We start from the raw sequence: 22,582 nt of genomic DNA, 5'->3' as shown, positions 1-22,582 counted from the left end.
TGGGGCATACGAACATGGTATCATTTAGTTTTTATGAGAACCCTCTAAGGTGGGTTTTATTATACCCATTTTACAGATGGGAAAAGTAAGATCAAACTGGTTAGATAACTTGTCCAAAGTCAAACAGATAATAAGTTGAATAGAAGTATCTGAACTCAAGTCCTCTGCCATCGAAGCCCACTGCTCATAATGGTTCTCATTTCTAAGCTCACTTTTTTTTTGCTTTCTAATACCCCTTCTAACAAACCAAGGCCCATGTCATATCATGATAAAATAGAATTTAATAGAATGTATTAACTGATTGCTGGTGGGCCAGAAAATATGTTGTTCTACATACATTAGAGCCTTTTAATGCTCACACCACCACAAATGAGGTTTGATCACCCTCATTTTGCAGATACTGAAAGTGGGGCTAACAGGCTTCTTGCCCGAGGTCATACCGCTAACACTAACTGGTGATGAGCTCAGATTCAAACGTAGGTCTGTTTGATTTCAACAAGCTCTTAACTATTATGATAAATTGTTCTCACAACAGCAGATCCTCTGACAGTACAGGCCTAATGATGAAAGAGGAGGACACAAACTCCTCTGTCTAAACAGGGCAGGTGGATAATGGGACTGGGCAAAGCAAGCAGGGCACAAGGTGGGGACCAGAGAGTGCTGAGAACTGGGTATCCATGCCTGTACCCCAGGACAGCACTGCCAGCGCCAGCTTCTGTGTGGGGCTGCAAACCCAGGAAGCCATGCCTGCTGACTGTTCAAGAGGGACTGAAAAGCAGATTTTTATGTGAAATCTTACAAGTGTTAAATTCTGGCAATCAATTAAGAAATATCTACTGTGCATATATCCACATATATTTTTAAACTGATATTTTAAATACCCACACCATGTTCCAGGCAGGCTGAATGTGGTTCATGGACCACCATATTATAACTTCTGAGGTAAAGAGTGCATGGTGGGCTATGCCCCATGTTGAGAAGATCATTACTCTATATAAAATATCTCTAGAGACTTCCCTGGAGGTCCAGTGGTTAAGACTTTGCCCTTCCACTGCAGGGGGCATGGGTTCGATCCCTGGTTGGGGAACTAAGATCCCACATGCCACGCAGCCAAAAATAAATCAACAGTGAAGATTATGTTTAAATAAATAAATAAAAATCTCTCTAGACAGCCAATTCTCTTTCTTATTTCATTTAAATAAGAGCAAGGTACTGCTGATTTCTGCTGATTTGGGGGCCTCTGGGACTGGTTTAGGCAGTTGCTAATTCTCCATCCCACTCAGAACTGGAGTATCCAGCATAATCCTCACACAGAACAGGAGGTAAAAAGATACAAAACTAGAAAAACATCAAGCACTGCAAGGAGGTAAGGCTGGGAAGCTGATCCTGATGCTTCCTGGGTGAAGCTGCACCTCAGATATAACCTGATCTCCAGTTTCCCCCATCTCCGTCCTCTGTACTCAGTCCCCAGTACCTAGCACATGGCAGGTGTTCAATAAATATTCATTTTTCCTGCTCAGTGTAGATGCTGTACTCGTGTCCATCCTCCTATAGTTCCATTTTTTCCCGCCCCAACTCTGAAAGTTAGCCAGGAAGGCATTTGTTGACTAATCAGAGCTCCAGAAGCTATGACCTAAAGGTATCTGTTTAAGCATTCACGCTCCTCAGACAGGAACAATGCTGGCGGGTGGGAGAGCTGCCGCAAGAAGTCAAATCTATCAGGCTAAAGCTGCTCCTTGCATTCCTCTGCAACTACAGCTTCTTTGGTCTGGTGATTTCACTACTGGGCTCACTGTCACAAATATAACGACAGGCTTCCTAAGTGTGCATACAACCTGTATCAGAATAGTAAATCACATTCTGATTATATGTTCAAATCTATGCCTTCAATCCTTAATGCCTTACAAATTAAATCCAATATTCCCCCAGCTTGCGCTATTATGGCCAATAGGCAAATATTCTAGACACATCAACCTGAAATAGAATCTTATTTTCAAGCAATCAATTACTTATATTCGCTGGTGTAGGTGGTGAGCTCACTGTCGTTGTGCATCCACTTGAATTCCAAGGGCCAGCTCCCTTCAGCAAGGCAAGTGAGAACGAGACGGTTCCCTTCCAGGTGAATCTGCGGAAGGCCCGGCTCTGTTTTAAAATATGGCACAACGTCATCTGAAATATTAAAGGAAAAAGAGAAAGAAAGGAAAAAAACTGAATGAAGTACACATGAAAATGTCATTCATCCAATTAATCAATCACTTGTTTAAACAGACCTAATTTTAGAAAGCAGAAATGATGGCTATTTGGCCCAATTAAGTAGCAAATTATCCTTGACCCCCTAGAAACCTGCAATACCCTAGACAATATTTCAAAAGGCTGAATGCTCTATGACAGCACCATGTGAAAGCACCTGACAAGTTCATCCAAGTTATTTCCACTTGTGATTAATACTTACTTACGGCATACTGGGCAATCTCTGCTGATGCAAGCCTTGGTTTTAACTAGGCATTATATTCTCAAAGTAACAATCAAGGGTATATACCTTGGCTCTAAAAGAAAAATATAACCTTCACTTAGTTATAAAAAAAAAAAAAGTAACTAGGATAAGCACATATACATATACATATACATACAGATTAACACATATACATAAATGACATGCATCACAATCCAGTTTTCGTCTCACACACACACTGTCTCCTTCAGTGACATCCAGGGGGCTAGCACACTGGAAACCCACGTGTGTTCATACAGTGGAACAGCCTGCAGCAACAGGAACGAACCAACTATTGCTACACACAACACACAACACCACGGATGGAGACGTATGTGTAGTGAGAGAAGCCAGACAGGAAAAAATTATAGCATATGCTTCCATGCAAAAGTTCAGAAAAGTTCAGAACCAGGCGAAACTAGTCTGTGGTGTTAGAGGTCAGTCAGGGTAAGCGTTGTTACCTCTGGGGGATGGGGATGGTGGCAGGTGTGTAACAGGGCAGCTCGTGGAGAGCACATCAAGACCCATTTGTCAACATGGTTACACGGGGCCATTCACTTTGTGAAAATTCATAGAAAATCATCCTGTACCTGACTTGTGCAATTTTTGTATGATGCTTCCTTAATTTTTAAAAAGTGTATGAACATAGGAGACTTATTTGCAGTTCTAGCTCTATCATTTTTCTAATAAAATCCCCAGGGTACACCCACATAATCCGGTGTGTCTATCCTTCAGGCCTCCTACCCTCTCGACTCAGGAATGAACACTCCAGCACACTCTGCTTTTCACTCTTAAGCCAGGCTAAGCCCTTTCTCCCTGGTGGGGGCGGGGGGGCTTGCCTGTGTTCCTCCTCCACCCTGAGTGCTCCTCCCCAGCTCCCTGCAAAAAGCTGATGCATTCCCATCCTTCAGGTTCACCAAGCTCCTCCCACCAACACGCCCTAACAAACCGTGACTTATACCCAGTGGATTCCCATGCACGATCTCAATCACTTCTGAATTTCTAAACCAATGCCAGGAACAAAGTAGATACTGAATAAATATTTGTTCAATGAATAAATACAATAATAACAAAATTAACAGTAATAGCTAGTGTTCACTGAGTATCTACTATGCCGGAAACTGTTCCAAGTGCTTTATATGTATTACTTGATTTAATTTTCATGAAAGCCCTACAAAATAGATGCCATTATTATACCCATTTTACAGATGGGTAAAGAGAGGCATAGGGAAACTAACTTGTTCAAGGCCACCCAGACAGTATGTGGTACAATCATGATTTAAACCCCAGATAATCTGTTCCAGAATCCAGATATCCTATATATTATGACTCTAAATGTCACAGGTTTATCAATAGAGAAATTTTCTTCTCAAGAATCCCTATCTTAATGGGACTTCCCTGGTGGTCCAGCGGTTAAGACTTCACGCTCCCAATGCAAGGGGGCCCGGGTTTAATCCCAAGTCAGGGAACTAGATCCCGCATGTGGCAACGAAGATCCTGTGTGTTGCAACTAAGACCCAGCATAGAATGAATGAATGAATGAATAAATAAATAAAAGAATCCTTATCTTAACTTCAAACTTTTGATAAATTTGTAGAATTACTAAACTGGACTTTTAAATTACTGTATTTTTCAAATTACTCACCAAATAGCATATTAACAGTGCCAGAGTTGAGACTGTTTTTACCTTCAATTGTACGTATAGCTGGTTTCTTCTGTACTGAATATACAGAATTTAAATAGAGTTTACTTTGCCATTGTGCTGATCACTGCATTCCATAATTGGTACATTGGTAATGCAATGTTACCAGTCTCTTACTAGTACTTATCCACATAAATAAATGTTAACTTGTGTCTGTGAGTGTAGTAGGAGCCTGTAATAAGGAGATTTAACCGCCTCAATGAGATGCCGGGCAGGAGCTGAGAGCTGAAAGAGCAGTAGTTGTCGATACTCCAACACACCACGTGCAAAGGCCCTGCGGTGGTAGCAAACATGGCGAGTAACCTTGGAAAGCACAAAAGACTGAAACACCAGCAGTTCTGTAGGTTCAGAGAGAATGACTGGAAGCAGGGCCTCGCAGGCAAGGCAAACACAGGTCTTCTTTGCTCATCATCCCTGTGTGATTTTCAATGGTGCCCACTTCACATTCAAAAGCGTTCTTCTCATGTGAATAATAAATTATATGACCACCCTATTTCTAGGCCTTGGTCAAAAGTACTGTCAGTATAATTACGATGATGATTAGCTATTAATGTAAAAGGACGGGGCTTCCCTTGTGGCGCAGTGGTTGAGATTCTGCCTGCTAATGCAGGGGACACGGTTTCGAGCCCTGGTCTGGGAGGATCCCACATGCCACGGAGCAACTAGGCCCGTGAGCCACAACTACTGAGCCTGCGCGTCTGGAGCCTGTGCTCCGCAACAAGAGAGGCCACGATAGTGAGAGGCCCGCGCGCCGCGATGAAGAGTGGCCCCCGCTTGCCACAACTAGAGAAAGCCCTCACAAAGAAACGAAGACCCAACGCAGCAAAAATAAATTAATTAATTAATAAACTCCTACCCCCAACATCTTCAAAAAAAAAAAAGGGGGGCCATGTAGTTAAACGTTCATTTTGGATGCAACATGGAGAAGGAATTAAGAGGGGCCAGAGTAGTGGGAATAGACCAGTTAGGAGGTCACTGCAGTAACCCAAGGAAATGCTCTGAAAGGTGACAGTGGGTTGGGTCAAGGTAAGAGTAGTGACTGTGGTGGTGGAGACAGAAATGGATGGCTCTAAGACAAGATCTAGGGGGCAAAAAAGACTTAACGATGGACTGAATACGGGTGTAAAGGACTGAGAGGTTCAAGAAGGATTCTTAGATCTCTGACATGCACAACTTTCCGTTCAAGAAACACACCTTGATTCTGTAATCAGCATGGGGAATACAACAAGAATAAGACAGAGTTTCTGTCCCTTTAGAGGTTATAGTCTAAATCTGGCACAGGAATAGAAACGGTGAAGTGTCAGGTGCTGTGACCCTAACCCTAACACAAAGGCAGGAAGTAGTCACCCCCATCCTACCCCAGAAGTTCCACCTGCTTCTGTGGCACATCACCTACTCTAAGTTACAATTCCAGTGCATTCTTAGGTTTTGATTGTCAACTGTGTGTCCAATCTCCCTTTTTGCTATGTGCTAAAGTCACACACTCCCACGACCCACACAGTCTAATAAAGCTGAACTGTGATGGATACGGCTTTGATACCTCGGGACTGACTGCGCTACTGGCTTTATTAATGCCCTGCCATGTGCACTATATTCAACAACAGAAAAAGAAATGCCTTCGTATGGTTCCAGTGTGCTACAGGAGTGAGTCATTAAAAAAACAGATATTTTTGAAAGAAAAAGGCTTCAAGATAGATGCTTAAGAAGCTGAATTTGGTTTTACAGTTGACAGAGCATCACTGATTTAATACATAATGGTTCTGAATGTAAATAATACCATAATAAGTCAATTTTTCCTAGAATTCATCATTTACTAAACATGCCTACACCGTGTACAAATTATGCTGGGTATTGTGATCTAGTAGGAAAAAATATTTTCAAAAAAGAGAGGTTTCATAGGGCTGGCGAGCAAATACCTTGCGACAGTGAAGAATTACGGTTGGCACTGACTCTGACGTTAGTTATAGGGAGGAGGGAGGGTAACTATGGCAGTGTTCTGGAATGCTAAGGGTCTAAGTTAAAATTACTGCCCCAAGTGTTTTAACATAGATTAGCCGATGTGCAGAATAACATAGTTAGCTCTCTGAGCCCAGAAATATTTACCACTGAAATATACAGAGTAGATCATGAAATTAAGAGGGCCTAAAGGTAACAAAACATAAAAGCTCTGGGGAGAGAAAGAGAAACAGAAGGAATAGTATTCAGGTCTGCACAGACCCCTACAAAAGCATGTGATCTTTATATATCTTAAATGGAACAGAAAAGAGTTTGAAAAGATCCATAAAGACAAAAATGACTGAGGTACCTCGGAGATAAGATTACGAGACTCTGACCTGGGGACAAGTCAGTGGTCCACCTGATGCTCTTTGAGGTGTATGTGTGTGTGTTTCTCCCAAATAATAACTAATAGGAAAAATGAGCAGACATTAAGTATGCGTCTGTATTCTTACAATGAACATTCATGGAACCCTGAATGAATTACTAAGAAAAACTGTGAAATTTCCATTTTCACATACAATTAAATACAACATAAATCATTTATGAAAGAAAGAGTCTCGTCTGTCAGGATAATACAGATTTAAGGTCCATCCAAAGGAGAGGAATGGACTTGGTGTTCTCTCAAGACAACATCATAATTTGATGATGTATAAGTCACTTCCCTAAATGGATTTCTAAGGTTTTCAGATATAGTGTAAATGTATTTAACTTTACCTGTCCGATATGAAGATAGTCTTCTGCTCATCCAGAAAGGAACCATGACCCATTTGCCACAATAAAAGTCATTTCCACGGGGAAGCCAGAGGATAAGATGCTCTGAAGCAGAACCACGTCCTGGGGTTCCAGGCTTTCCTACCAGGAGGAAGAGTGGCCTTGCCATGGGTTTTAATTATCTGCTCCCAGTGGAACATGGAGGATTTATTACCAGATACTCCTTCACGGCAGAATGGATAGGAATCACCTAGTCGGTGCCAGGAAAGTCAAACTTCAAGCGATTCTTGCGACGCTGCCAATGAGAGAACTTCAGCCACGACCGTCAATAGTTGTAATCTGTTCCGTAACTTCCCCTCTTCTCCCCCATTTTAAAGTGATAACGAGTAAAGAAATAATATTAATCACTTCTACTTAGTAGAGGAATCAACCTACCACAAACAAGGGGGGGTCCTAAAGCAGAGCAGCCCCACATGTTCTGGTGACAATAAACTTTAGTAAGCAATCATCATCAGTGCCGTCAGCCAGGTGAGAGTCCAGCGGGAAGGGCTGGGAGTCACAGCACGTGGGGAGCACTCAGCTGGAGCAGGGCCCTGTACTACCGAACTCTGCTTTCTTGACGGCTGAATTTCCCAGGGCAGCTAATCTTTTGGTTTGAACCACTCATCTTCCCTTCAAAGCTTCTTTTATATCAAATTCAAACATTTTCATGCCCCAAGCTTATGAATTTACCACTAGCAGAAAGTTTTATTTTTCAAACCCCAGTGAAAAACAAAAGCACAGGGCATAATGCATCATTTGTGAACAGCTATTCTGAAAAATATGGGTAGAAGACTCCTTTTGGGTAAACACAGTCATTCAGATTTCAGCTGCCGGCAGGTCATAATGCACACCCATCGAAGCCAGGAATTTAATCTCACAGTATGCTGTGCTTTTTTCATAACAGTAGTATTAATCTTTTTAAAACAACTGCTGTGCATTGTAAATGTATTTCTGAGGTAAAATTTAAATATATGATTAGATATGTTCTCTTATAGTTAACTACGCAAATCTGGAAAGGTCTCACTACAATGCAGAAGGATGATCCTAGAAGATAACAGTCTCAGGACAAAGTCCTCTACGTGCTTTAGGACAGGCTGTTTCAACCTGCACTTCCTGTGAGCACCTAACGTAAACCCTTCGGTGGTTAAGCTGAAATGAAGAAGGAAAGGAGGAGACAAAGGAGGAAGAGGAAGAGACGGTGGCTCTATCATCCCCGCTAATTCTCAAGCTTCATTCTTCTAGCTTATCAGAAATATTTGTAAATATTTTCCAGTGATAGACTTTCAAATACAGTAGGATGTACCATCACATTCTGGGGCTAGACAAGTTAGCCAACTTCTCTGTATGTCACTTCATATATTTCTACTACTGCCTTGTAAAATGAATGCGAATCAGAAATTTCAGGGCAAAAGGTAGCTACAATTGAACAAACATATACAGGTCTGACTTCAAACATCAGAACCTATCACGATGACCACGAAGCACGGGGACACGGTGCTCTCCAGTTCTCACTCTCTCGTAAGCACTTCCGACGGGGCAGGACTGGAGGCTGGGCTGTAAGCCAGGCTTCCACTCTGCGCCGCAGCATCTCCGACCAACAAGCAGCCAGGCCCTCACCCCTTCCCAGCTGGCGGAGCTTCGCACAGAAGAGGGGACACAAGACAGGCCCACAGTGGCTCCCGCACCACATCACCAAGGCTCATCGTCGTCCCTCAGGCACTTGCTGAGTGTCTCCTGGCTGCTCTGGGGATACAGCTCGTCCCTGTCCTGAGGGGTCACAGCCCAGGGAGCAAGAGGCTAGTCAACGAGCCAAGGGCAACACAGCAGGTGAGAGCACAGAGGCAGGAAGCCATTGCCTGAGAGGGCCCTTGATGAGGTTCAGGACCGAAGACCTCCCCCGCTGAGGGTCCGCATATCAGCCAGGACAGAAGCGGAAGGGGCGCCAGTGCCCAGAGCAAGCTGACAGCCTCGGGCTTCACAGGGGCTGAGGCCCCAAGGCCGTACGGAGCCGCGAGGGCTCAGGTACATCTCCGTGCTGCTGCAGCTACGCAGTGGCTTCCAAAGGTTTCTGAAGGCTTGTTAAGGAACTGTCTCATCCCTTATGACAAATGAGAATTTTTTTAGATCAATGCACTCCTCCATCCCAACTAAGAAGGAAACTTCTACGAGTCATCTGTTTGTTTGTGCCTGGACCCAGCTGTGAAAGGTGAGCAGGGCTGCAGGACCGTCCTCGCAGGCCTGGAGAGGCCTCTGAGGATGAGGAATGGCCTGGTGGAGTGGCAGCGACTACTAAGCCTGCTTAGGGACAGAGTTCGGGAAGCCAGGGGACAGGACACCTGAGTACCCTATACGAGGAAGGAAAAGACTTACTGTTCATCCCTCTTGCAAGTGTCTGTCCCCCTGTCCTCTGGGGGGCACCGTAATCAGAGGCAGAAAGAAGATCAAACCATGCACCGCGTATTCCTAGATCTCACGGTAAAGTCATCATTTTCTATTCAAAAGTGCATCTAGAAAGTGTGGCAAAGTAGCCGGTCTGCAGGGTTCTCTTGGTATTTGGTCTGTGTGTGTGAAAAGAGGAAAGCAGGAGGGGTCCCTAAGATTCCCACTGAACAGTACTGTGAACAGCTTGCCAATGCATTCAGTCAGGGGCAAGTCAAACTGATTATCTCTGTTTTCTCTAAAATCAATGTGGATTAACAGCATATTTAAGGGAACTCATGGGGTAAAACTACCCTTCCAATATTTTCCCCTAAGAAACCATTCAAGCTTTCAGTGAGATTAACCTACAGTGAAGCTGATGGTAGAAACATAAATGGTTGTATTTATGTACTGGTTTGATCCTGCACTGTGCTAATCTATTTCAGCATATAAATTAATAATAAGAGGCAGTGGAATAAAAGCAATTCCCCTATTTCTCCAAACTGCAATAAGCTTGCAGCTCTCCAATATTTTATTTCAAAGTACAATCACACTGAATCGTCATTTCTATGGTTTGCCGTTAAAAAGTATGACCAACCAAAATAAGAAGAGTTAACAGAAGTAACCGACATTTTTCTTGACTATGGTACAATATTTCTCTCAAATATTCTTTCAAATAATCCTGAAACTCCAACTCAGGTTAAATAAAAGGCCAAAAGGTAAAAGAAAAGAAACTCAGATGAGATTTATCTTTCCCTGATTAATGCAGACTGCTGAGTTTCTGTCACATGTGTACTGACATAAAAACTGGGATTCATCTGACAAGTACAGGTTTCTGGTAACTGACTATACTGCTGAACTGAATGAATAAGCATCTTCAGAACTCTAATGGAAAACTGATGAATTCATAAAAGTGCTAACAAAAGATCAAGATGGAAAAAAAAGTAATTACATGGGACTGAGTGACATGTTGAGGATGATTATAATTTTTGTGACTTTCTGTTGGAATAAAAAAAAAAAATCCCACAAGGACTCAGAGGCAAAAAATATACAAACCAATTTTCACTGCAGAGTAAAGGAGCTGTTAACAGTGGAGGATTCCTGGACTGAATGTCAATATTATGACATAGTGTGAGTGTGTTTCGTGTTTGGTAATTGCAATCATTGTTGCTTTTGTTGTGGCCATCCGTTTACAATGCTTGGTGTCAGTTTATTCATGTCTTGTAAAAATAAAATACTGTGTGTGTGTGTGTGTGTGTGTGTGTGTGTGTGTGGTGAAAAAAAAAAAAAAAAACACAAAACTGGAACTCAAAAGATACCTAAATGATGAAGGTTTAATTTTAGACCAGGAAAATTACATGGGAAAAGAACTTCTTAAGAATATCTAAATTCAAATAGATAAGGCCTATTGATTTCAGCAAAGTTACAAACCATAAAGGTTTCTCAAAGAGAAGTACTCATACATCACAGCAGCTTAGAGCAAAGGCTCAGGAGCCAGACTGCCCAGGCTCAAACCCCGGCTCTACCCTGACCAGCGCTGTGAGCTTGGGTAACTCAACCTCCTACACCTGAGTTTCCTACAAAATAATGAAATTATCTCAAAAAGTTTCATTAAAACAAATGCACTGTTAAGATAATGAATATGAAAGCCACAAAGTGGGAGAAAATATTCTGGTTACAATGTATCTTGAAAAGATTTGAAGTCAGATTATATAAAGAATGCCTACGATTCAATGATAAGACAAAGAAAACAAACAAAATGAGCAAAAGGCTTGAACATGCACTTCACAAAGGAAGAAATACCAATAGCTAACAAGCACACAGGAAAGTGCTAATATCATCTGACATTAGGGACTATAATGGCTAAATTGAAAAAGACAGACAACACTGAATGTGGGCAAATATGTGTTGCAAACTGCAACCATCCTCCTCCATCACTGTAAGGGTGTAAAAATAGTAGAGCCACCTGAGAATAAGGTTTGGCAATTTCTTATAAAATTAAACACCTACTCAATGACCCAGAAATTCCAGGCCTAGATGTTTCTTTGAGAGAAAAGAAAGCAAATGTCCACGCAAATCACTTTACATGAATAGTCACAGTGGCATTAATTCTAATACCCTAAACTGAAAACAACAGAGACGACATCAATAAAAATGAACAAACTGATACACTCAACACCGTGGAGGAGTTTCGCAGACATTATGCTGGGTGAAAGAAACTTTACCCGTATTATGTGATCCCCTTTATACGAAATTCAACACAGGCGAACCTAATCCATGTGAAAAGAAATCAGAAAAACGGTTGCCTGCAGGGGTAGAGATTGACTGGAATGGACATGAAGAAATTTGATGGAGTGAGAGAAACGTTCCATTTCCCGACCGAGGTGGTAGTTGCATGCGTTTATACATTTATCAAAACTCACTGAATTGTACACTTAATATCTGTGAATTTCACAGTTTACAAATTTTACCCCAACCAAAAGTCCTTAAGGCATACATGTGCCCATTGTCTCAGAAACAGAGACACTCCTTTGTCAGTCACCGCCTCCAGCTGCTTTAGATCAATGACTGGCGGCTACCCGCATGGTCACTGGCACTTTAAGACACACTCTCCTCTACTATTATGCTAATGAGATTGCCCATGTGCTACTGAACTTTTGATTCTATTGCCATTTAACTCTTCAGGTGTATCTTATCTCCCAGTCAGATGGATGAGTCAACAAGATTATACTTCTATTTGTACTACTAGGACTACTACCTACCAATTATTGAGTATTTACTGCATACCAAGGAAGACATGTTTTAATAAATAATATCTCAGGAATTCCCATGACAACCCCAACAGATAGGTCATATTTTTTAATGCCCATTAGACAGGTGAGAAACTGAGGCAGGAAGTGATTAGGTAACTCATTCAAGATCACATTGATAGTTAAGTGGTAGAGTCAAGGTCAAACACCTCTGTCCCTAATTAATTCCACCACCACACTGTTGGCCTACGGCCCCTGTTTCAGAACGTAAACTAAAAGTGGATAGCAATACAATTGCATAATTAAATATCAACATTAGTGTTGGCAAGTTTTATATCAAGGGGAGTAGTTCGTGTTTCTGTTTCAAAATCCGTAAAATATACAGACAAGTATCCCCCTTACCCGAGATGAAGCTACGTGAAGGTAAGATTTGTAGAAAAGCAGTTAAAGGTGATCAGCGCCATAGCTAAGTACTCCCTGCAGGGAGCACTCAATGGATGAGGTAAACTGAGACACAGAAAAGAACGTATATATGATTTCCTACAAGCCAAATTACATTAACACATCTACACTACAGAAAAACCACTATTATGTAGCTGATTGAAAACTTACATCATTCAGGAAAGATGAAAAAAAATTGGGAGAAAACTGGCTGCATCTGACTCCAATCTTCTAAGAGTTGCTGAGCACAAATTGGAACTCACTGTGGTAGCAAAAAGGGCATTTTCCAAGTTACTAAACACCGATTTTTAAAATTAAAACACAAATGCAAGTACAGATGAAACCAAATAAAATGATCTCTCTATACATAAACGTATTAGGAAATGATTAAACTCTAAACATGAATGATGACTTTGCTGTATCTAGAGCTAACATTTTCTTAATGTTCATGAGATCCAGGTATGATTCTTTAAGTACGCGTGACTTAAAAACTATCCTCTCTCGCCATGGTTGCAAACTTTATTAAAGCAGGAGCTGGTATTTCTTGTATCTGTATTATCTCTAAAGCAGTCAGCACAATTTTCTTACAGTCAATGTGTTTAAGCTGCACATAAAAATCTCAACATCATCAGTCATTAGGAAAATGAAAATCAAAATCATAATGAGATAACCTATCCCAGACCACCCACTATCATGGCTATTATCAAAAAGACAAATAATAACAAGTGTTGGCAAGGATATAGAGAAACTGGAACTCATACATTGCTGGTGGGAATATAAAGTGGAAACAGTCGATCAGCTCCTCAAAGTGATAAACATAGAATTATCATGTGACCCAGTAATTCCACTCCTAGGTACACGTCCAAGAGAAATAAACACACATGTCCACACAAAAACTTGTGCATGAACATTCAGAGCAGCGTCAGTCCTAACAGCCAAAAGGTGGAAACAACACAAATGTCTATCAAGCAATGGACGGACAAACAATGTGTGGATGGATAAACGATGTAATATTATTCAGCAGTAAAAAGAAAAATATATGATACATGCTGCAACAGCGGCTGAACCTTAGAAACATGAGCTAAGTGGGAGTGGCTTGTCACAGAGAATCATATGGTCTATGACTGCATTAATATGAATGTCCAGAATAAGGCAAATCTTTACAGACAAAGTAGATCAGTGGTTACCTGGGGACAGATGAGCAGAGCAGGGAGAGGGAAGAGGATGACAAGAGTGCGCTCGTAGGTACAAGGTTTATTTGGGAGGTTCAAAAATTAGTGTATGGTGATGGTTGGACAACTCTGTACACATTAAAAACTTTGAATTTACACTTCAAACAGGTGGATTTTATGGCCTTAAATTATCTCAACGAAGCTGTTAAAGTAGCATGTTTAGCAAATAATAACAATAGCTCTTTGCGCTAAGCATGTTAAGTACTATCATTTTCACTGCTTTACAGATGAGGAAACTGAGGCACAGAAGGGGCAAGGATGTGCCCAAGGTACACAGCTGGGAAGTGGCAGAGGCAGGGCTTGTGCCCAGGGAACTTCATGCAAAGTTTGTGCTCTCACCCACTCTGCCTTACAGTCTCCTAAAAAGAGCCAGTTTCTGTCTGTGGGTGTCAGCAGTGGTCAGTGCGCAGAAGGAAGGGGAGGGAAACTGGAGCGGACATAGGAGAGGACAACAGGAGAAGAACGAAGGACAGTTGGTTTAAGTTTGGACATACTTTTTTTTTTTTTTTTTTTTTTTTGCGGTACGCGGGCCTCTCACTGTTGTGGCCTCTCCCGCCGTGGAGCTCCGGACGCTCAGGCTCAGCGGCCATGGCTCACGGGCCCAGCCGCTCTGCGGCATGTGGGATCTTCCCGGACCAGGGCATGAACCCGTGTCCCCTGTGTCTGGCAGGCGGACACTCAGCCACTGCGCCACCACGGAAGCCCTGGACATACATTCTTGAAAACCAGAAGGATCTCCCCTGCAGACAGGGGGACTTCTTTGCAAAAAGATCTTGGGCAAGCCTGATGGATTCAATTTGAGAATAAGAAGGAAAACCATCATGAGAAGGTGTCTTCAAAGTTTTCTTCAAAATAATCATGTTCTAAACAAGGAGAATTATGAAAACATGAGCTGAGTACTTTCAGAGCCTCCAAGCTCCCTGAGTAAACAAAGCAAGATTCAAGGAAAGGGGCAGCAGACCCATGGCCATCGCCCACTGGGAGCACATGCCATTCCCAGGCCTGAAGGGTAAAAGAAGGGAGGCATGGCCTAGTGGAGACGGGCTACACCGTCCCCGGGTCCTCTACACTCAACAGGGAGGCCCAGGGGCCACGGCTGGCAGGTAGAAATAACTGAAGGCAAATGCCCCTTTCAAAAGCCCTGAGGTGCTGAGAAAAAAGCATTACTACACAAGCATGTTCTTAATGTCAAGAGATAAGCCTTAAGATGAGTAAGACTTCTCAAAATAGTACCTAGACCCTAGCCTGCTGTCACAGACGCTGAATCACCTTAACTACCCTCCCCAACAGTAAGACCGAGGTAGGACTCTCTACCGCGGCCTCACCAAGTTCCAGCTGCCACACTGCTTTCCAACCATGTTTTACAGATGAGTTCTCTCTCCCCAGGTGCCTGGCTCAACTCCCCAGCTGCCTGTGGAGGGAAGGCGGGCAGGAGGGAACAGCCTCTAGATTGCTCGCCCCCCACTGGCTACTTTTCACCTTCACCCCAAGGATATCTACAAGCAATGAGTTAGAAACCCCATGCCAAACCAGCTAGTGTTTCAAAGTACACAATAAGCAGATGCTTTCAAACTGCCAGATAAAAACATCTAAATGGTGGCAATCTAAGCTGTTTCTAGAGGTGCGTTTTAGCCGAGTTCTTCTTTGTCTAAAGCAGTGACATTTACCTAAACAAGGCTTCCACAGCAGGAGTCCCCAAGCTCCACCAGCCTGCTGTGCATTACACAATGGCATGGAAAGGAACCTCTGGTAGCAGTTCAGAAAGGAAACAGCATACCAAGATAAGTAAACAGAGGAAAAAACCCAGCTTAGGAAAAAAATAACCTTCACTGGGCAGAATTCAGCAGCAGCAATATACAACCAGCATCATGAAAATGGTGCAAGAATGACGAGGAGGTAGAGAGAAAGAAAAGGACAGTAAGTGGAGTTATAATTATCTGCACTATTAAAAGCCTTAAAATAGAGGCAGTTTCTCAGAGTTCCAAAGCTTGAACCTTGAATGCTCCTCCTCATTTTGCAAGGATTCTGTTACGCTCAAATGTTTGCATGTAAGGGGGAGGGGAGGGGGATGGTAGTTATACTTTAAATGGCATGTAATCTTTTTACGAAGTATAGCTGACATTTTATAGTGAGACATCATTTTGATTTCAAACTGTTGGGTGATTCTTATAATGACTTGAGGAGCTCTAAGGAAATAAAGTATCAGCAGGTGGTCAGTCAAATACAAAGTTCCTCACTCCACAGGCAGTAATCAGGTTGAAATACTTCCTCCATTACTTCCAAAAATAGAGCAGAGAGTGATACACAGGCCTTCCCAGTTTCAAAACTATAATTTCCACAAATGATAAAAATACACTCATTTGTTTCTATATGAAACCATCAATAGACTTGTTTGTAATCTGTGTCAGGGCATCTAAGAAAAATAGCTTTGGGGATTTAAATCATTGCCTCTCAAACTTTGGGCCCCAAATCTGATACTAAATCTGATCCTGACATGCCTACAAAATTTTGAGAATCACCCATTTAAAGGTTTCTCTCCTTTTGCACACATTTTGCAAACATTTAAAAACTGAGCTTCATGTTTCAAATTTTTAAAAAACCCAGCAATATATGTACATCCCAGCATGCCCATGTGTGCACGGACACACACACACACACACACACACACACACACACACACACAAATGGGTGCAGAGATTACAAATAGCTTCCAGTGCTTCGGCCTCATCATGAACATGCACCCTTTTTTATCCATCAGCGCACAGTAGGCCCACTGCAAATTCTACCAAGAAATATACACCAAAAAGGCATTCAGTGCATGTTCTTTCAACGGAGGAAGCCCCAGCCATTACTGTGACTTGTTTTTCTGAATGTCAGTACGAGCAGCCAGTGCACAATACTTCTTTAATTTTATGACTTTCACACCGTGCCCAATGCCAAGGCCTCTGGGCAAACACATAAAGGACGTCCAGAAAGGAATTAGTAACGGTAAGGCTTCCCCTAGGTGGTCAGTGATCCTCCCCATGTCAATCAGATGAAAGCACTGAATTAACAGCCAGGTCCTGCCATACCCAGCAGGCTCAGAACAGTTTAAAAAGGGTCTATTGGGAGGTTTCAAAAACTTAGGTCCTGGCACTCAGTATTATGACGCTGCAAAAGGAAACGGGTAATCTTTACGGTAATTTGTCATCTAAAATATAAAAGCCTTAAGGATAAAGGTCAAGACTTTGCATTGCCTGTAAGTTGGTCTGAGCTGCCTTCCTCAGAACTGTACAACTCTAAAGTCAAAATGTTAAAATACAGAGCTCTAACTTTAAAAAAATAGCCAAATGTAATTAAACAATGATTGTAATACAACCATGGTTCTCAACTTTGGAAGCACATTAGAATCTCCTGGGGAGTTTTAAAAAATGCTGATACCCAGGCCACACCCCAGACCAAGTAAATCTGAATGCCTGGGAGTGGGGCCCAGGCATCAGCATTTTCAAAGCTTCCCTTGTGATTTTATTGTGCAGCTGAGGCTGAGAACAGTTTAAAGGAAGTGAAGGATATCACACACCATTATTTGACACTAGCGGTCTTCCGCAAAATATGTTTAGACTTTCAATTTCAATTAATAGAACTCTGCTGCTCAAAGCAAGAAATCACTGTGACTCAGTGATTTCAAACTTATTAATATTCATTTTTAGAAGCTAAACAGAATATTTTCAATTATCAATTCACTCTTTCATTAAATTTGTTTCATTAAATTTCATTATATTTGTTATATAATTTAAAAATAATAAATATTCAAAAGAAAGGCAAAGGAAACAGAAACAGGGAAGGAGGTAATCGATCCTTTTTTTTTTTTTTTTTTTACTTCAAACCAACCAGAATTCAGAATTCAAGAAACAGGATTTGTTTCTACTTCAAATCCACTGAAGTTCAAGTTTTACTCAGGAGTGCCCATAACAGGGGAAGAAACTGAACAAGTGCCCTCACAGTTCTGGGAGCAGAGCCTGAAGCTACCCGCTACGAGCTCTACATGTCAGCTTTAGTCTTCGATTTTATAAACCCATGCATAGTTTATCTACCCTCTATCCCATAACATACTTATGCCAACATGAAAACAAACTTTCACTCCGTATCACTTTTGTGTATATCCTGGCACAGCACCATATAACTAGTTCCAGAAGCACACGATTCTGGCTAAGCGGAGACTGTGATGAGCACAAAGACTGAGGGTGTGGAGAATCAAAAGATTCCATTTATCCATACTTTTTGTATTGCTCAAATAGTACAGTTATTCAAGAGATTTTGATGTAAGTAATATCACATTGTCTTCCAAAAACAGTGGTCACAGCAGCTGACACTAATAATATACATAAAAACTGGAAGAAGACATTCTGGCTGTGGAGACGGTGTTAATGACCAAGAAGAGTCCAGGCACTGATGTCCAAGGGCCACGCTAACTCGGTGAGCAAGTCTGTTCATCCCTGAGTCTCGGGATCCGCAAAACGGGGCTAACAACTTCCACCCCGCAGAGTTGTGAGAATTAAGTGAGGTGATATCTGCACAACAACTGTTATCGAATATCAGTACAAAGTAACTCCTGTCCTTCACATCTGATTCACTGTCCCATGTCAGGAAACTAAAACCCCAAATGAAGAGGAAGCTTCTTTTGTAGTTAAGTGACAACTTCAAAATCATTTCTGACAAGCAGAAGCCATGGGAAAATGACCATGAAGAGAAAGGAGAGCAAATCAAACGCATGCTTTGATTCCTTTATTTCTTTGGTTTGGATCATCCAGAATAGCGATCCAAAGAGCTTTGCTTTTTTCTCAAGTTTCTCTCATCTAGTAAATTACTTTATTCTAGAACACAGCAAGAAGAAACTAAATCAACGCAACACAGATGTTGATAAAACCTGATCAATTTTAAATGAATAATTCAATCAGTGAGGTGTCCAAAAGGTTGCACTAAACCTTTTTCAACATCTTTCTCACACTTAGCATGAAGTCATGGCTGCAAGGACTTTCATCACCTCAACAGAGAACCCAGGAACACACGCTCATGACCCAGGCCATGCACCTGCCCAGCACGTCCACCTCCTCACACAAGTCACCAAAGAAAAACTCAGTGCTTTGAGTCAGGGGCCTTTTATAAGTGAATTTTCTTGGCTAGAAGCTTTTCCTGTGGGTTGTTTTGTTTTGTTTTTCTAACTAACCTGCCATAAAATACAAAACTGTTCAATATAGACTTCACTCATTAGTGTATTACTGAAATAATGTTTTACCTTAAACAAATCTACTAAGTATCTGCAGACTAAAGATAAATACTGCTGGAAATATGATGTTATTAATCTAATGCTATAAATCCCATATTTGGACTTTTCACCGAGTCTCTCTTTACCTAAATAACAGGTATACTTTGCTTGAAGGAACCTTATATTTGGCCAGCAAATCAGACTGGGACAAGTCACTTAATTTCTCTGCAAATCAGCTTCCTTATTTGTAAAATGAGAATAACAGAGTAAAGGACGCCTGGATTCCTAAAAATTGACTTAAGGTTCCTTTAAATGCTTAAGATCCCTTGTACATTTGAAATAAGATTCAATTTACAAAGAATTGATTTACCCACAGCTTTTTAAGAGCAATTCTACATTGGCATAGACATAAGTTTATTGGATCAATGAACCACCCAACACATCTTTATTGACTATTTAGTACATGGAAAGCACTGTGTCAGCTACAGAGAACACAGGAGAAGACAGGGACCCTGCTCTGGAGGAGCTCACTCCTAACTGGAATGTGGAGATCTGACGTGCACACATGGAAACCTAGGTCACCATCCAAGGAAGGTCTTGGAGGAATGTGACAGTTAATTTCATGTGTCAACTTGACTGGGCCAAAGGATGCCCAGACAGGTGGTTCAACATTATTTCTGGGTGTGTCTGTGAGGGTCTTTTGGGAAGAGATGAGCATTTGAAATGGCAGACTGAGTAAAGATGGCCTTTCTTGCTGTGGGTGGAGATCATCCAATCCATGGAGGGCCTGAATAGAACAGAAAGGAAAAGGAAGGCTGGATTCAGCCTCCCTCTGCCAGTCTGCTGAGCCAGGACATCGATCGTCTGTCCTCTGCACTCCTACAGTTCTCAGGCCCTAAGACTCAGGCTGGAATCGACACCATCGGCCCTTTCCTGGGCCTCCAGCCCGCAGACGGCACACTGTGGGACTCCTCAGCCTCCGTATTCACGTCTCTCTCTCTCTCTCTCTCTCTCTCTCTCTCTCTCTCTCTCTCCCCTCTTGTTATATCCCATTGTTTCTGTTTCTATGAAGAGTTCTAATACGAGCAGCAAATGCTGAAAGTCTCAAGCCCCCTAAAGCCCCTCTGACACCCATTCCTTGTCATCTCCTTCCTCTGCTCCCCCCCTTCTTCTCTAAGTTTGGCATCAGTCTGACTTAAATTCTCAATCACTTCCTCTTACCTAGGTCCACGAGCAGAGCGTGTGTTAGGGATTAGCCATTGTGTCTGGACCCATAACCAGCCCTTTCAACATGATTTCACACACGCCCAAGAATCCCCCCTTGACGGAACGTCAGTCCATGCCCAGCACGCCAATCCCCAAATCTCTGCACTGGGCCCCCCACCCTCTCCTCCTCCTCCACCCTCTCCTCCTCCTCCACCTCCTTCTGCTACACCCAGCAGTTATGCCACTGCTTCGCCACAAGGCCAGCTAACCCTATTTGGACCCTCACTGCTCTAAAAAAACACATCTCCCGTGGAACCCTTATCACACTGACTGTCCAGCAGCTTCTCCAGCCCATGGGCCCTCTCTGCCGCCTCCACTGAGTGCTTCCCCGCTGCCTACACAAACAGTAAGAATCCCCCATGACATCCAGATGACAGCTAAGGTTACTCTGTCCTTGGACACTGTAATCAAAGTGCTTCTGCCGTCCTCTCCCACGTACTGTGGGAAGTCCAAATCCCTCCTCAATTTTGCTGCTAATCTCTAAGAGACAGGCTCTCAAGGTCACATCAGCTGGGCACACTTGCTCCGGCTGACAGCTGCTGGCCCCCAGCTGGGCTCTTCTGCTGATGCGTGCTGACCCAGTAGAAAGTAGCCCTTTTTTCTCCGTATGACTTAAATTCCTCCTCTCCCTGCTCCATCCTGCCCAAGACACTGGCCCAAGGTGTTCTGTGCATGGCACACGTCACTGACGGTTAGGGCAGCAGAGCAGTGGCTCTGCCGTCTCCCTGCCTAACGACTCCGCTTCCGTTTTACTCGGGCCTCTCTTCCAGGCCAGTCCCACCCGCAAAGTCAATCCCCCCCACTTTCTTTAGCACAGCAGTACAGCCCTCTTCCACCCAATCAGCTGTGGAGCCCATACGTGCATACCCAAAAGTTCATTCTTGTTTCTTCTAAAACAAAGAGCCACAAACTGTTTCCTTTAGCAACAAGGGAATGGCAGAGGCCCTGCAATGTCAGTTTTCCCTCTAATCCCTGAGCCGCCAATCTCTAAAGGTAGAGAAAAACAGATTTCTCCAATGACGAAAATTATACCACATCTTTAGAGGCAGAAGTGGCTATAATCTGTTTTGCTTTTAGTTTGCTTTCTCCCCCATTTCATCTATCTTCCCTTTCCTCAACCCAGATGTACCTTCTAGCTACCATCCTCCTCCCCTCCACTACCCAACTTCCAGGCTTAATGCCACCCCTGGCAGCACCCACTGCACCCGCTGGGAACCGTGATTCCACCACTGTGTGACCCCCCGGAGTCCAGGGCCCTGGTCCCCTCCGTCGTCAGGACACGTGCTCTTCAGTGTTCTCAGGGGCTCCACACCCCGCTCCTGCTTCTGCAGTCATCCTCTCTCTCTCAAGAGTGTCTCATCCTCTCCCTTTCCATGCCCAAACAGTCCCACCTCTCACCTTTTTCTGCTCACCCACCCCCATATGCAGTCTATACCACCATCTTTTTATTAATCGTCTCTGAGAGACCTCCCCCAAGTCCTTTCCTCTGACTGCTCTAGTCCCAGTTCTGAGCTACCTCGTCAACTACCTGCTGGGCATATCCTCTCCTCCTCTCTCCTTCTTGCGCTCTGTTGGTCTAGACGACTGCAAGGCTGGTCATCCTTGGTGCTTGGAGCCCCAGCCCAGCCCAGCCCAAGCAGCCACCACACTGTTTTCCCAAAGTGAGCCCTGTGAAACACTGGTCTCCAATGCGCAACAGAAACAGGATTCTGCCTTTGCCCAGGTCCTCCAGAACGAAGAGCCTGAGGCAAGAATTAAGTGCTGACATTTTATCTGCACAGTGCAAGCTAGGTCAGAGGACGTAGAGAAACAGAGACCTGAGGCAAGGGGAGATGTCCCGTACTGGGTCGCCCCAGACAGAGGCTGTGATGGCACAGACTCAAAGACGCCAGCTCACTTGGCAGACACGTCCAGGTACGTGTGACTTCTCTGAAAAGTTCCATACCATGGAACAGACTGTGAAGAGACAAAGGACAGGCACTCCACCAGCCCAGCTCCCTCCCAATGCCTATTGATCAAGATTAACCTCTTGGGAAGCTAACTCCCCCAGAAAGTCCAGGTTGCATCACCCCCACCCCTTGGTCACCCCATCAGGAACACTGTCATGAAGCATTTTACCCAAGGCCAGGAGTGGAGGGGCAACTGAATCAGAATGCAGCCCGGACAGAGGGCCAGGCGCGGCAGGGGCAGGGAGCTCCTGGCAGAAGACAGGAGGAGGCAGCCAAGGGAGACCAACAAGGTGCTCCTGGCTTGCGTCCCACTCAGGTTCATGGTCCAAGACGTTTG

At 43.2% G+C, this 22,582-nt stretch overlaps 1 protein-coding gene across 2 annotated transcripts in view; it reads right to left on the bottom strand.

Annotated features, from left to right (window-relative positions):
• The window catches only part of SDK1 (sidekick cell adhesion molecule 1), a 540,366-nt gene extending 538,120 nt beyond the window's left edge, over nucleotides 1-2,246 (bottom strand). For both annotated transcript variants that reach the window (XM_027125645.1, XM_027125644.1), the window contains exon 1: nucleotides 2,010-2,246. In XM_027125645.1, the coding sequence (XP_026981446.1) occupies nucleotides 2,010-2,236 (227 nt within the window). In that variant the 5' untranslated portion in view covers nucleotides 2,237-2,246. The remainder of the gene's footprint in view (nucleotides 1-2,009) is intronic.
• Between the last annotated feature and the right edge of the window lie 20,336 nt (nucleotides 2,247-22,582).

The sequence above is a fragment of the Aethalodelphis obliquidens genome, unplaced genomic scaffold, assembly GCF_003676395.1.
Source record: "Aethalodelphis obliquidens isolate GAN/ISIS:26980383/991018 unplaced genomic scaffold, ASM367639v1 scaffold30, whole genome shotgun sequence".
Lineage (NCBI taxonomy): Eukaryota > Metazoa > Chordata > Mammalia > Artiodactyla > Delphinidae > Aethalodelphis > Aethalodelphis obliquidens.
Note: the sequence above shows the minus strand (reverse complement) of the source record. Positions and strands in the feature narration are given on the sequence as shown.